Here is a 12,806-nt window from a genome sequence, read left to right as displayed (position 1 = left end):
ATAGTTCCAGACTTAGACTGAGGGACTTGACCGCCAATAAATACCTTTTTTGCTCTAGAATGACCCTCAACCGCACTTCATTTCATTGTCCAGTTCTATTTTTCTTCAGCTCTACTTCACCTGTTGAATTTGAATATAAAAGATGGCTTACAAGGGCTTTGGTGGACCGCATCATGATTCGAATTTCGCATCCATTCCCCCGTCTCTCTTGACTCAGATGGTCACCGATCTATGAATGTTCCCAATAAGGTGTACTCTCCAAAATTATCTCACGAAAATATTTGGAAGCTCTGAAGTCGTACAATGACTGCCCTCATACCCATGTAATCTGGAAATCGAATGAGTTCAATGAGAGCAACCCGTTTCACATTGCCATCCACAGCGACAATTCCGATATTCTGTGTGAGCTCGTGCGAATGTATTCCTCGGATACAAGCTTGCTAGAGTCCTTGCAAGACTCAGACGCCATAATGTCTCCCCCATTGTCAAGGCTTGTGTCACGGGCAAACAAGAGATGGTGCTCTGGTTGATGAACTATAATCCCTGCTTAGTAACATTGAAGGATCTGGATTCAGAAGGCAGAACAGCAATTTTCAAAGCAGTCGAGGGCCTGAAAGAAGTAGGCACTCTCATGCTGCAAGCACAACATGAAGGAAATGGAGCGCTTCAGAGGCCAAGGCTCGTACATGGTTTGATGGGCTGGGGCGTGCCAACAAATTGTGTCATGTGAACTATACCATGTGACGCTTAACAAGCGGTGAGATGAATCGAGAAATAAACTTCATAACAATAGTCTAGACTGCGTTCTGGCCTTGGATTTTGTTGAGTGAGGCCGTGTTATCGAATATCCGTTGTATTAGACGGGCATCCAGAATAATTTGACTGAGGCAGAAAGAAGCGATAAAGTGGCTATTAATGTACGACAATATGAGTAGATCTGATTAATGCATTTTACATATACTGATACCGCAGAGTGCATAAATGCTATGATGGCCTTGTCGATGCGCTTATATTCTAATGGGAATTGTGTTGACGGGACACACATGACGGGGGTTGAGACTCGTTTTTTGCAAATGCGGAATGACGTCGTTTGCATGGAAGCGACGTGCTCGCACACGCTACACGAACAGATCGACTCGATAGACGTGGAGAAGGGATGATTTCCCCTTGCGCCAGGCTGGCACAACGTCATAACAGGTTTCTAGTTATGGCTGATATAAACTGATGATGTCCTTATAACCCCTGATTTTCTCTCTTGGCCTTCAAATATTCCCCACAGTTGACTTCGGAAGAGCTCAGCGCAAAGACTACCCGCCTACCACAGTGTTTTATCAGGAGCACTATACGCTTCGGCCCCCTGAATTCCGGTTTTGCAAACGACGTCATTTCCCGCGCGCATTGACACGCAATGTCATATTACGATAACCGCGATTACCTCGACCCCCATAGCCGTGACCGTGGATATGCTGCGGATTATTACGATGGACCCCCAGTAAATCAAGACTACCCTGCGCAGCGCGACTATGGTTCGCGACAATCACGCCGTCCAAGACACGAATTTCGACGTCGGGCATCGTCAATTGGGGGAGATCCTTCCTACCACCTCGATAGTCGTACCCAGCGGGATCAATCTCGACCACATGAGGATTTTTGTGAGTCGCTCAATTTCGACTTGAATAACTCCATGTAATATTAGGCTTACTGGTAGACTGGTAGACTCTAAACGGTCTAAGAACGACTCTTCATCCGAATCCGGTCGCTCGACCCGTCATAAGAATCGTCGCAAATCCACGGGCGGGGCCCCCAGAGATGACCATCATGACCGGTATCGCAGCGGTGATGGAGGCCGCGATAAAAGTAACCATGATCGTGGCTGGGCTGACAGACTACGCGACAAGGGCGGGGAGCTCATCGTGCAGGCTGCTCTTCCCCTCATAGCCGCTGGTGCTGCAGAGGCCTTGCGATCCCGCAAAGAACCTGGAGAATGGAAGGGAGACAAAGGGAAGCACGTGATGAAGGCAGCTGTTACCAATGGAATTATCAACAAGGACCCAAACAAGCCGAACACACACCATATCGTTGATACGACAGTTTCGGGTCTGAAAGAAGGCCATCCTACACGTGAAGAAATGTCTGAGATTCACCGTCGAGCTGACGGGAGCCGTACATTAAGCAATCTTAAAAAAATTGCTGCAGCAAGTGCGCTGGTCTTTGCGGGCAAGGAGATGTATGATCGATACGATCGCTCGAGATCTCAGAAACGAAGTCAAGGCTACGAAGATGACAGTCATGGCTTGAAGAAACGCAGTCAGAGTGTTTCAGACGACTTCAATCGTGGAATGGGCTCTCTTAACGTCGGGGACAGCGACTACCGGAAACCTCAAAGTAGATATGGAGATGATCGGTTGGATCACTGGGAAAGTTACTCTGGTCGTGATCGCAACTACAGGGCTTGGGATTATTCCTCTGACGAGTATCCTGACTCGGATCTGGATGTGAACTATCACGATGTTGATGACGGGCGAGAACAAGATACTCGAAACCTAGACCGAGCACGTTCCTTGAATGCCAGCAAGGCAACCAGCAGCGCCCAGCACAGTACCGGGTACATTGAGAATATCTCAGGTGGTGACTGCTCATGCTCCGAATGTGATTCCGACTTGGGGGACAGCGCAGATGAAAAGGAAAAAGCAAAGAAGATGAAGCGTGATATGCTCTTAACCTCTGGGCTAGCTACAGTTGCAACCATCCATGCCGCTCATAAGGTCTATGGTTCGGTGAATAAGCGCAAACAACGTATGAATCAGTTACAAGATGGGGAGATAACCCCCGATGAGGCCCGAAAGGAACGCATTAAGGCAAATACAATCGATGCGGCAAGCATCGGCCTCGCTGCACTGGGTATCAAAGGTGCGTACGGAGAGTGGAAAGAAGTGAACGAGAAGCGCCAGGAGAGCCAGAATTTCAAAGACGAATGTAACCGTCGTGCTAGGCAACGGGAGCTCAGGCGCAACCGCAGACACTCTTAGTTATCTTGGGGATTTACGAGATTATACTATGCAATGGAATTATTACAGAGCAGTCGATCTGCATCTAACACGTACATGTAGAATATCTTTATTTTTTATCCTTTTCTGAAATGGCTCTCACGGGGAAAGAGAGAAGCAATGTTCCCCGGTCACTTGATTTTTGTTGTTGCATGTGTATCTCAGTTGTATTGTTGTGGAGTTCTGTGGGTCACGACCCAATACTATAGATACAGGTCTAACCCTAATGCATGAGTAGTGCGTATCAGGGTGACAGGACAATACCATAAATACAGGTGCTCCAACACTCCCACTCAGCCTGACTACGCGCTAATCATCGCATAGACAGGATCTCCCACTCGTAGTCTGGCTTCCTTTACGAGCCTCATCAAAAACCTCGATCGTGTGTAAACTTCTCTCGATAAGAGTAAAATCACCGGTCGCAGGACAAAAAGAGTGCTCGCCCTCAAGCAAATCCTTTCCGAAGGCCCATTGATAAAATATGTTTCTCATGCAGTTCACGAGGTAGTGCCTTTGTCAGAATATCTGCTGTCATCTCTGTTGTGCGAATGTACTCGAGTCGAAGGATGCCATTGGAAAGTGCTTCTCGTGTAATGTGGTATCGGATGTCGATGTGTTTTGATCGAGGGGAAACGTCGCGGCCTGATTGTGCTGTTATGATCGCGCTCTGATTGTCTGCATATAGGGTTGTGGGATGAGTAGGGTGGCAGTCCGGATGGATGTCTGCAATTAGGCGTCGAAGGTAACTGGTTTCATAGCTGGCATTCGCCATCGCGACATATTCGGCTTGATGAGTGGATCGAGCAATAAGTGATTGTTGTTTTGATTGCCAATGAACACAGGCGCCGTTGAGGAGGAACACGTATCCACTTGTGGATTTTCGATTGTCGACGTCCGCAGCAAAGTCGGAATCGGTGTAACCATATAGCTCGGTATCTCTTCCGCCGTAGACTAGGCCTATGTCACTTGTGTATTTGATGTACCGTAGAGCATGCTTGGCAGCTTCCATGTGTTTTGCCGTTGGCTTCGCATTGAACTTGGATAGACGTGATAGGGTGAAAGCAAGGTCCGGACGAGTCGCCGTCATAAGGTACATCAGACCTCCCACTATCGCTTGGTACTGCTTTCTGTCGTCGTAGTCGAGAATCTTGTCATTGTCTCGAGCTTCATGTAGATCGTTCTTGATGGAGAGGGGTGTCGTGATCCCGTGGCTGCTTGACATGTTGAAACGCTCCAATAGCTTGTCAATATGACGCTTTTGATGAATGCGAATTCGATGTGAATCTCGTTCGATCTGCATGCCCAGAAAGAGGGACACTTTCCCAAGGTCTTTCATGTGATACAGTTTCATGAGATCCTGTTTGATCTGCGAGACAGGACCTTGTGGACCAGCAAGAAGGATGTCATCAACGTAAAGAAGTAAAATGCACTGGACGAGTGTTGAGACATAAATGTTGGGATCCTCGGTTGACCGACGGAATCCAAGAGTCATTAGCTTCTTGTGCATATCAGAGTACCATTCATAAGGGGATTGTTTCAAACCGTAGAGCGTCCGATTCAGACGCAGAACTTTTCCAGCTTCAAGTTCCATGCCTTCTGGTGGCTCCATATAGATTTCTTCTGACAAATGAGGGTTGAGAAAAGCAGTGACCACGTCTAACTGCTCTACCTCCCACTGAAACCAGGCAGCGAGGGCTAACAGGAGCCTCATGGACGTTAACCTTGCAACAGGTGCGTACGTCTCTTGATAATGTACTCCATATTCTTGCTCATAGCCTTTTGCAACCAGGCGAGCTTTAAAATGCATGTCCCCTTGCGCATTGTACTTTGTCTTGAACACCCATTTGCAGCCAATCGCAGTCTTATCCAAGGGCAAGGGGATAATTTCATATGTCTGATTCTTTTGGTGCGCGGAAAACTCATCGCGTATGGCACGAGACCAATTGACGGGATCCACCTGCATTGCAGTGTGATAATCCAGTGAATCGCCTGCCACGTCCACTCGGAGCCTGCCAGCTGGCTTCTTCACTGCGCTCGGCTCTGCGCCGCCCTTAGATAGATCCTCCCTACTCCGTTGAGCGGTAAGAGCAGTTGCGCGTGGAGGTATGATGGGGTCACATAAATGATAGTCTTGTGGTGGCTCAATCCCACAGATCTTGAAATTTAACAGTTCCGGTTCTTGCTTGATAACCTCAAGATGGAGGTCTCGGAAACTGGATTGTACAATATTGGCCATAGCATGTGGGCCTTCAACTTGCCAGGATGGATGGCATTGCAGGTTTTGGGATTCAATGGGGATTCCTGGAAACTGTTCTTCATCAAATATCACTTGACCAGTATTGAATGTTCGCTTTGCTTCAATGTCATATACCTTCCAGACCTTTGTTGTGTTATGGATATAGCCCATGAACAGGCATCTTCTTGTGCGTGACTGCCATGTTGAACGCTGTGCGGGTGGGACGAGAACATAGGCTAAACAGCCAAACGGTTTAAGGTGATTATACCTAGGAGTCAAGTTTGGGTAAAGGCCAATCAGCGGTACCTTACCATTAAATGCATGGGAGGGGGATAAATTGCGTATGTACGTGGCAGTCGCCACGGCTTCGCCCCAGAATTCTTCGCGATCTGGCAGGTTCGCTCCTGCAAGCATAGTCCTCGCCATCTCTTTGAGAGTCCGGATTGTTTTTTCGCTCACACCGTTCATATGTGGAGTATTGGGAGGGCTGAATTCATGTTGAATGCCTTCATTGATCATATAATCGTGCCAATACTGGTTGGCAAATTCTCCAGTGCCATTATCGGTGCGAATTCTGCGAACGACCGCGCCGAACTGAGTCTTGATCCATGTGTGGTAGGCACGAAAGGCTTGAATGGTTTCCGTCATGCTTTTACCCTTCAGAAAGTAGGTGTGGGTGTATCGCGTGAAGTCATCCACGAAAACGAGAAAGTATCGATAACCGCCTAGAGAAGTAGGCAGCAAACCGCTGAGGTCGGAGTGAATGAACTCAAATGGTTTTGTAGCTCTCTCTTGAGGGTTTCGGTTAAACACAGCATGCTGTTTTCCAGCCATGCACGAGGCACATCGAGAGAGTTGTTTTGGTAGTTGAATTCGGGTAATCTTTGACACGTCCTTCAAATTGAGATGTCCAAGCCGCTGGTGCCAGATTGTGATCGGATGATAATTGTTGAATTTGGCATTAAATGCGGACGCGGGCAGATTAAGTTGGTAGAGATTCGATCGGATTTGACTTGCAGTAGCGAGCGATCTACCGTCGCGTTGGATCCTGCATTGGCCACCAGCAAATATGACTTCTAGTCCCATATCGTCCAAGGAACGCACGGATATCAGATTTGTGCTAAGGTGAGGCACCCACCAGACTTCCTTCAGATCAATAGAAGCCAAGTTTGTCCGTATGTGAAGAGTGCCGCTTCCGAGTGCTTTTACATGCGATCCATCCCCAATGATGACTTGGCGAGGTTGGTGAAATCTTTTGAAGTGGGTGAGGTTTGATCTTGTATGAGTCATTGTATGGCTTGCTCCAGAATCGAGTATCCATTCGTTTGTGGATGATGCATCATGGCTTGCCATGTGAGCAAACCCGTCTTCCATATAGTTCGCATCGGATCGGGATGGTTGTTGAGTTGGATTTGTAGATGAGGTCGCAGCATCCTCTGCCGTGTAATTTGTGCCGCGAGGTATTCGAGATAGTCGTGCTTGGTTTTGCTTGTCTTCCTCTTCACGACGTTGAAGTTCCCAGCACTTTGACTTAGTGTGACCTCTTCGTCCACAGTGGTAGCAGTATACTGTCGGCCGAGGATTTTCGACTCTATGTTCTCGACGGTATGGTTCAGATGGTCTATATCGACTGCCTCTTCCTCGTCGTAATTGGAATGGTCTTCGGGGTCGGTTTTCAGTGATCAGTGCCATTCCAGATCCATTTGCGGCGCCGACCGGTAGTTGATTTTCAAAGTCGAGTAGTTGCTGTAAAGCAGTCTGGTAGTCGAGGTTGGGGATTCGTTGAATGTGAGAGACTGTGATTTCGAAGCGTTTGGGAAGTGTACTGAGCAATTTGGCGATTCTCTCTAGTTCGGAGAGCTCAGATCCGGTTCCGATCAGGCGTTGATTGTAGGTATCGAGACGAGCGGACCAAGTTTGAATGGTATCGTTTTCTTTGAAGGATTCACTCCCAAGTTGTTGCCGTACAGCCCAGATATTGTAGTTGTTTCGTCCTCCTAGTCGACGTTCCAATTCGAGCCACATGGCTCGCGGGTCTCGACGGACAGCTGCAACGATGCTGTGAAAGTCGCTGTGGATATGATTCCAGATCCATTGTATCGCCTTTTCTCGAGCTTGTCGGTAGTCTTTAGCGTTCTGGCTATAATTTGTGAGTTCGGCTGCTCGTGATGTGGAGGGGACTTCGGGCACAGGCTCGGTGCCTTCGACGATGCCTAGTGCTCCCAGGCCGGTGAGTTGGACTTCGGCGTCCAGTCTCCAAGAATGATAGTTTGTTCGAATGAGCTTTGGATGTCCTGATTCACTATCCATGATGAGCAAATTGAGGGCTCATAACCTGTTGTTGCATGTGTATCTCAGTTGTATTGTTGTGGAGTTCTGTGGGTCACGACCCAATACTATAGATACAGGTCTAACCCTAATGCATGAGTAGTGCGTATCAGGGTGACAGGACAATACCATAAATACAGGTGCTCCAACAATTTTGGTCGGTCGGTCACTTACTATACCTAATTAGGAAGTGTTTTCACCCAACTCTTTGTAGTGACTAGACTTCGGCCAGGCCTATGGACCGGCTCATTGGTGGATTCTGTACCGGCTCAAATTCTGAGCATATCACCTCTGTCTAGTCGTGATGTATGGGCACCTTCATGGGATGATCCCTGTTCATGATTACGTACTCATAGTAGTGGCGTAAGCCTAGTCATATGCTAGGTATTTTCTCAATGTATTCTTTAGAAGCTAGAATTATCCTGTTTCCGTGCTCCCTACCTTGCTTCGCTAAGTCACGCTTCGTCTACAACTGCCGGTCTTACCGGGTTGACGCCAACTGCACGTCCTCTGGTCTTGAGCCGTCTTGGTGATCGAAGCTGTCTACTGTCAAGTCACCCCTTCTACCCCGACAAGAGCGCGAGTCTACATTTAGAATGGAGCCCCTATTGAAAAAGTGGCATTGGATTAGTCTTCTTTCATGAACCCAGCCAATTGGGAAGCTTCCCGCAGTCGACGGCATGTCAGCCTTGAAACCAAGGTTGGCTCATTTACTCTTTATCCCTTGTCAATTAAGCTTGTATATCAAGCTCATGCTGCATCCACGACAGATGACGTCAAAGAGATTTCATTCCAACAATGATCCACACACCATCACTGTGCCTGGTCTCTCGTGTGCTTGGTCTTCATAATTACGAAGGTTCTCTGATGTCATGGCTTTCTGGATGTATCGTTCGATCTTGTCACATCGCTTTATCAAGTCAAACGTATATCATCCCTTGATTCGCGCCAATTTAAATATCGTATTCCTAAAAGACTCAAACGTTGCCCAGTCGATGAGGACATCAAACTTATCTTACAAGAAATCAAGCTCACCAAATTCCGAAACAGCTAATACGCTCATATTCAACCAGCATGTTGAACACAACAACTCAGTCGGGAGACCTTCTGCACACGACCCTGAATAGTGTCCCGTTGATGAAGTCTGCCTGTTTCACGGACCGGGAACATCTGCGAGCATACAATTGAATTGCCAATGTGTGCCAAGGGTCAAGTAAAGGTTCGTATTTTAAAACAAGACAATGTCTGCAGTACCAAGATGATGTTCTTTAGATGAGCCCAATTTAAGTTGAAATCTGCGGGAGCGGTGTGTTCTTTACACTTAACACCCTTGTTGATCGACCTACTAATTATAGATCTCCACGAATACATTGGGGGCCTAGTGTTGATATGTATTACGAGGTCGACATATCCCGTTTCAATGGGTCATAGATTTGGTGGCATCATCGAGGAAGTTGGCGACGGTGTAACCCACCTTTCTCGGGGCCAGCGTGCCGTCGGTGCGCTATAACATCTTCGACGGAACAGTCCTGCCTGTAAGTGAGGTCAGAACCACTGCTGCAAGCATATTGCTTTTAGTGGATTAAGTAGTAAGGCTTACTCAGTCATCTATCGATACAGAAGATAGACCAGTTAATTTGATGGCTTATCCTAGGCTACGACGGGACGGGAGGGCATGTCCAAAAAGATCGTCGCACCATTTAGCCACTTCTACTCTACTCCCAGGACAATATCCCTCGAAGCTGCAGCTCTCATTGAATCACTTGCCGTCGCCTGGCACGCAGTCAGCTTGTCACCGTTCAAATCAGGCGATATTGTTCTGCTCGTCGGAGGAAGGCCTATTGGGCTCAACGTCGTGCAGGTCCTCAAGCTTCAAGGAGCGGAGCACACTATATTATCTGAACTAATGGATAACCGCCAAAGCCTCTGGAGAAAATCTAGCGCAACGTACATTTTAGATCCACGAGAGGACGAGGTCGCGCAAGACGTGCGTGAGATCACGGGTGGTGTTGGTGTAGACATTTTCTCAACGCTGCGGGCGTGGAAAAGGCATTGATCGGAGCTACACTTGCTTGCCCGATGCAAGGTAAATTGTTAACATTGCTGTGTGGTAGAAACCACCTTCCATTCAGTGAATCAGTTAATGTGAAAAGAGCTCCGATACGTAGGAGCGGCGATATATGACGAAATCTCGGTTCTGAACACGATCCGCGCGGTGAATGATGGTAAATATATTCTTTTTGACTTGACTCCCTACCCAATTTGTGCTGTTTGGGTGGTCTAATTTTACTGAACATTGGCTAATATACGAGTAGCCAACCTGATTCGGAAGCTATGATTATCTCGCGCATCGCGCTGGATGAACTTGTGGAGAAGAGATTTAAGACATCAATTGAGCATGAAGATAAGCACTTTTGGACATGCAGGCTTAGATCTCCACATCATAGAATTCTATTGAAGGGAATTTTAGCAACACCCACATTTAACTGAGCAATAATATGATTATCCCTTCAGCGCCAAAATCTTGACTTAATTGAATCCTCCAGTGAAAGTCTCATTCATATTTCAAAATTATTAGTCATATGATATGGTATTCTATATGCATAATGTCGCGCTGATGTAGTGAGCCTATCACGCATCATGCTGTATAGAGAGGTTTTTAGCTGCCTAGAAGGTGACAAAGGATCTGGCCATATATTTTAATTCCTCAATTGAAGAGGCCTTGAAAATGATGAAGTTGAAGATGGTATAGGGCTCGGAAACGATCGACCGAAACCCGCTACCAGTGTGGAGATTTGACGAACTCTCAGACCTCGATACTAAGCCGCGTAGGGAAATCCTGGAATTGGATCACATTTTTCAGAAGATGTAAAGACAGAATAAGCTGTTTCAGCAACAACTGTGGGTATAAGGTATGCGTAGGTTTTGTTAATTAGATCTACGTCTTCGGCCATAGTATTTGTGGCGCATAAATTCATATTTGCCGTTCGAGAGATTGAGATATGTGTATCTGCCAGCTCAGTCTTAGCCCCGTGCAGGGTATCAGCGGCGCGAGCTTGTAGACGATATGTGCATCATAGCTACGTGAATGATTAAGGGCTTTTCGGTGTTATAGGGATAACCTGTTCACTATGACTTTCTTTCGCGCAAATGTTACCTCGTTTGCTCATGAACGGCCTAAAGTCAATGTCTGTTCAAAATAGGTGGGACATGGAGCCATTCCTGCAAATCTTCATATATTTCAATTATGTGAAGACACCAAATCGGATTATTCTAATAAATACTCTGTGATTCATATTTTTGCAGTCTCAAAAGCATTGGGAGACATGAAATTGCTCGATACCTGGTTTTCCAGCGTGGGCATACGGGAATTCTTTCTTTTTGGACCTTGATCTACAGTAGTAGTTTACATGATGATTATCAAAAAAAAGATGTACTTTAAAACTTGTTTCAAAACCTTGATTTCATCTCTAATCATTCTTGAGTAAGAGTTAACCATTAACCACAACTCCTCCGTTTGGATGTAGACATTGACCGGAGATGAAGCTACTGTCTTGGCTTGCAAGGAAAACAAAACAAGTAGCGACCTCACTGGGTTGTCCCGGACGACCCATTGGAGTGCCACTGAATTGCTCTTCTGCGGAGGTAGTCATAGTGGCCGGGATTAAAGGGGTCCAAACTAGATGTCATTAGCATTGACATATTCCTCACGAGGACCACTAAACTCACTTGGCCCAGGGCAAACGCAGTTCACGCGGATGCCATTCTTAACCTGCTGGTTGGATAATGCTCTCGTGAAAGCAACAATCGCCCCTTTGGTTGAAGTATAGTCCAGCAAATCGGGTCGACCAACGTAGGGATTGACGGAAGCACAATTGATTATCGTTGAGCCACTCATCATGTGAGGCAGCGTATACTTCGATAGATAAAATATAGGATGAATGTTTGTGTCGAATGTGCTCGCCCATTGAGACCTATGCAATTAAATTAGCCAAAGCTTCAGCTTTATAGAAGAGCGAAGTGATAATACTCTTCAAGATGCTTGATGTCATCGATCATTGTTTGAGTCCCAGCATTATTGACAAGGATATCAATACTACCCAAGGCCTCGATCGCTGTGTCTACCACTTTCATGCAGTTCTTCTTCTCGCGAAGGTCAACGGCTAAGCAATGACAAGTCTGTCCGATTTCATCAACGCGTCGCTTGGTCTCAAGTGCATCTTTTTCCTCTTCCGGAAGGTACGTGATGAGGCTAGACGCTCCTTCCATGGCAAAAAGAATTGCGACAGCGCGACCAATTCCAGAATCGCCACCAGTGATGATTGCTTTCTTCCCTGAAAGCTTGCCGGCAGCCTTGTAGGTCTGATATCCACCATCTTCAGTTGGTACTTCGCTTGATGTGGGCTTTGGATTCTCCATATCAGCCTGTATGCCAGGCTTTCTGTGATGCTCAACAGGGATTTGGTGGCCTATTACGTTCATGAATATGGAGGACTTTTACATTCAAAGAAGTCCACTTACCCTGCTGGAATTGCGATTGGGGCCCCCGGAATGGCTTTTCAACTTCTTGTTGCATGTTGGTGATGTATCTTGTAGAGAACTAAATTGAATTGGCATAGGAATAATAATCGCTTTGGTGGCTGCTCCTTGCTTTCTATAATAAGCATGTTTTAGACTAGAATGGACACTCTCGTCAGTATGACGTCCGGGAATGCCATAAGATTGGCAAGTTCCTTACACTTTCCCAGCTTCAGTATCTTTGTAAGCGCCGGCTTTATCTTCTTAGAATATGTAACTTAGTCAAATCTGACATAGGGTGGGCCCTTTCAAGCGGTCACCTTTCCGGATTATCTTAATATTCTCAACCAGTTCCAAGTTGGTTGTTAATCGCCCGCTGACCCTGCTAATTTGGGTACAAGCCCTCGACATGCATACTATGATATCGCGAGTCGAAACAGATCTTGCATTGGATTATTAATATATTACGTCAAAGGCTCACTCGGCCTTGTCGGCATAGGGTCACAAAAGCAAAGGCTAAGCAAGACTGTGTTTAAAATAAAGTGGTCAAAAGAACATCGCTCCTTCTGCACATCTTGCTACTTTATGCATGACTGTCTTGACTTTAAGATCGCCATACTGTAATGCCAATGTTTCAAAATTTGATTAGAAGGCGATCCTGAGTTGAGAGGAAAATT

General features: G+C 46.5%; 4 protein-coding genes across 4 annotated transcripts; 2 read left to right on the top strand and 2 right to left on the bottom strand.

Moving 5' to 3' along the window:
- Positions 1–1,408: 1,408 nt before the first annotated feature.
- Positions 1,409–3,029, top strand: N7520_002077 (uncharacterized protein; the record flags this gene model as incomplete). Its single annotated transcript, XM_057136012.1, has 2 exons — positions 1,409–1,656; positions 1,709–3,029. The coding sequence occupies 2 exons, from the start codon at positions 1,409–1,411 to the stop codon at positions 3,027–3,029; spliced, it is 1,569 nt and encodes a 522-aa protein (XP_056998698.1).
- A 3,540-nt stretch (positions 3,030–6,569) lies between these two features.
- Positions 6,570–7,861, bottom strand: N7520_002076 (uncharacterized protein; the record flags this gene model as incomplete). Its single annotated transcript, XM_057136011.1, has 3 exons — positions 6,570–6,923; positions 7,000–7,537; positions 7,854–7,861. 3 exons carry the CDS (start codon positions 7,859–7,861, stop codon positions 6,570–6,572), a joined length of 900 nt encoding a protein of 299 aa, XP_056998697.1.
- A 1,170-nt stretch (positions 7,862–9,031) lies between these two features.
- N7520_002075 (GroES-like protein) lies at positions 9,032–9,667 on the top strand (the record flags this gene model as incomplete). Its single annotated transcript, XM_057136010.1, has 3 exons — positions 9,032–9,110; positions 9,139–9,146; positions 9,266–9,667. The coding sequence occupies 3 exons, from the start codon at positions 9,032–9,034 to the stop codon at positions 9,665–9,667; spliced, it is 489 nt and encodes a 162-aa protein (XP_056998696.1).
- A 1,435-nt stretch (positions 9,668–11,102) lies between these two features.
- Positions 11,103–12,187, bottom strand: N7520_002074 (uncharacterized protein; the record flags this gene model as incomplete). The annotated part of the gene is made up of 4 exons (XM_057136009.1): positions 11,103–11,290; positions 11,341–11,585; positions 11,642–12,080; positions 12,133–12,187. 4 exons carry the CDS (start codon positions 12,185–12,187, stop codon positions 11,103–11,105), a joined length of 927 nt encoding a protein of 308 aa, XP_056998695.1.
- Positions 12,188–12,806: the final 619 nt, after the last annotated feature.

This window comes from Penicillium odoratum (genome assembly GCF_028828045.1).
Source record: "Penicillium odoratum strain IBT 22623 chromosome Unknown utg000002l_segment0_segment0, whole genome shotgun sequence".
NCBI classification, from domain to species: domain Eukaryota; kingdom Fungi; phylum Ascomycota; class Eurotiomycetes; order Eurotiales; family Aspergillaceae; genus Penicillium; species Penicillium odoratum.
Note: the sequence above shows the minus strand (reverse complement) of the source record. Positions and strands in the feature narration are given on the sequence as shown.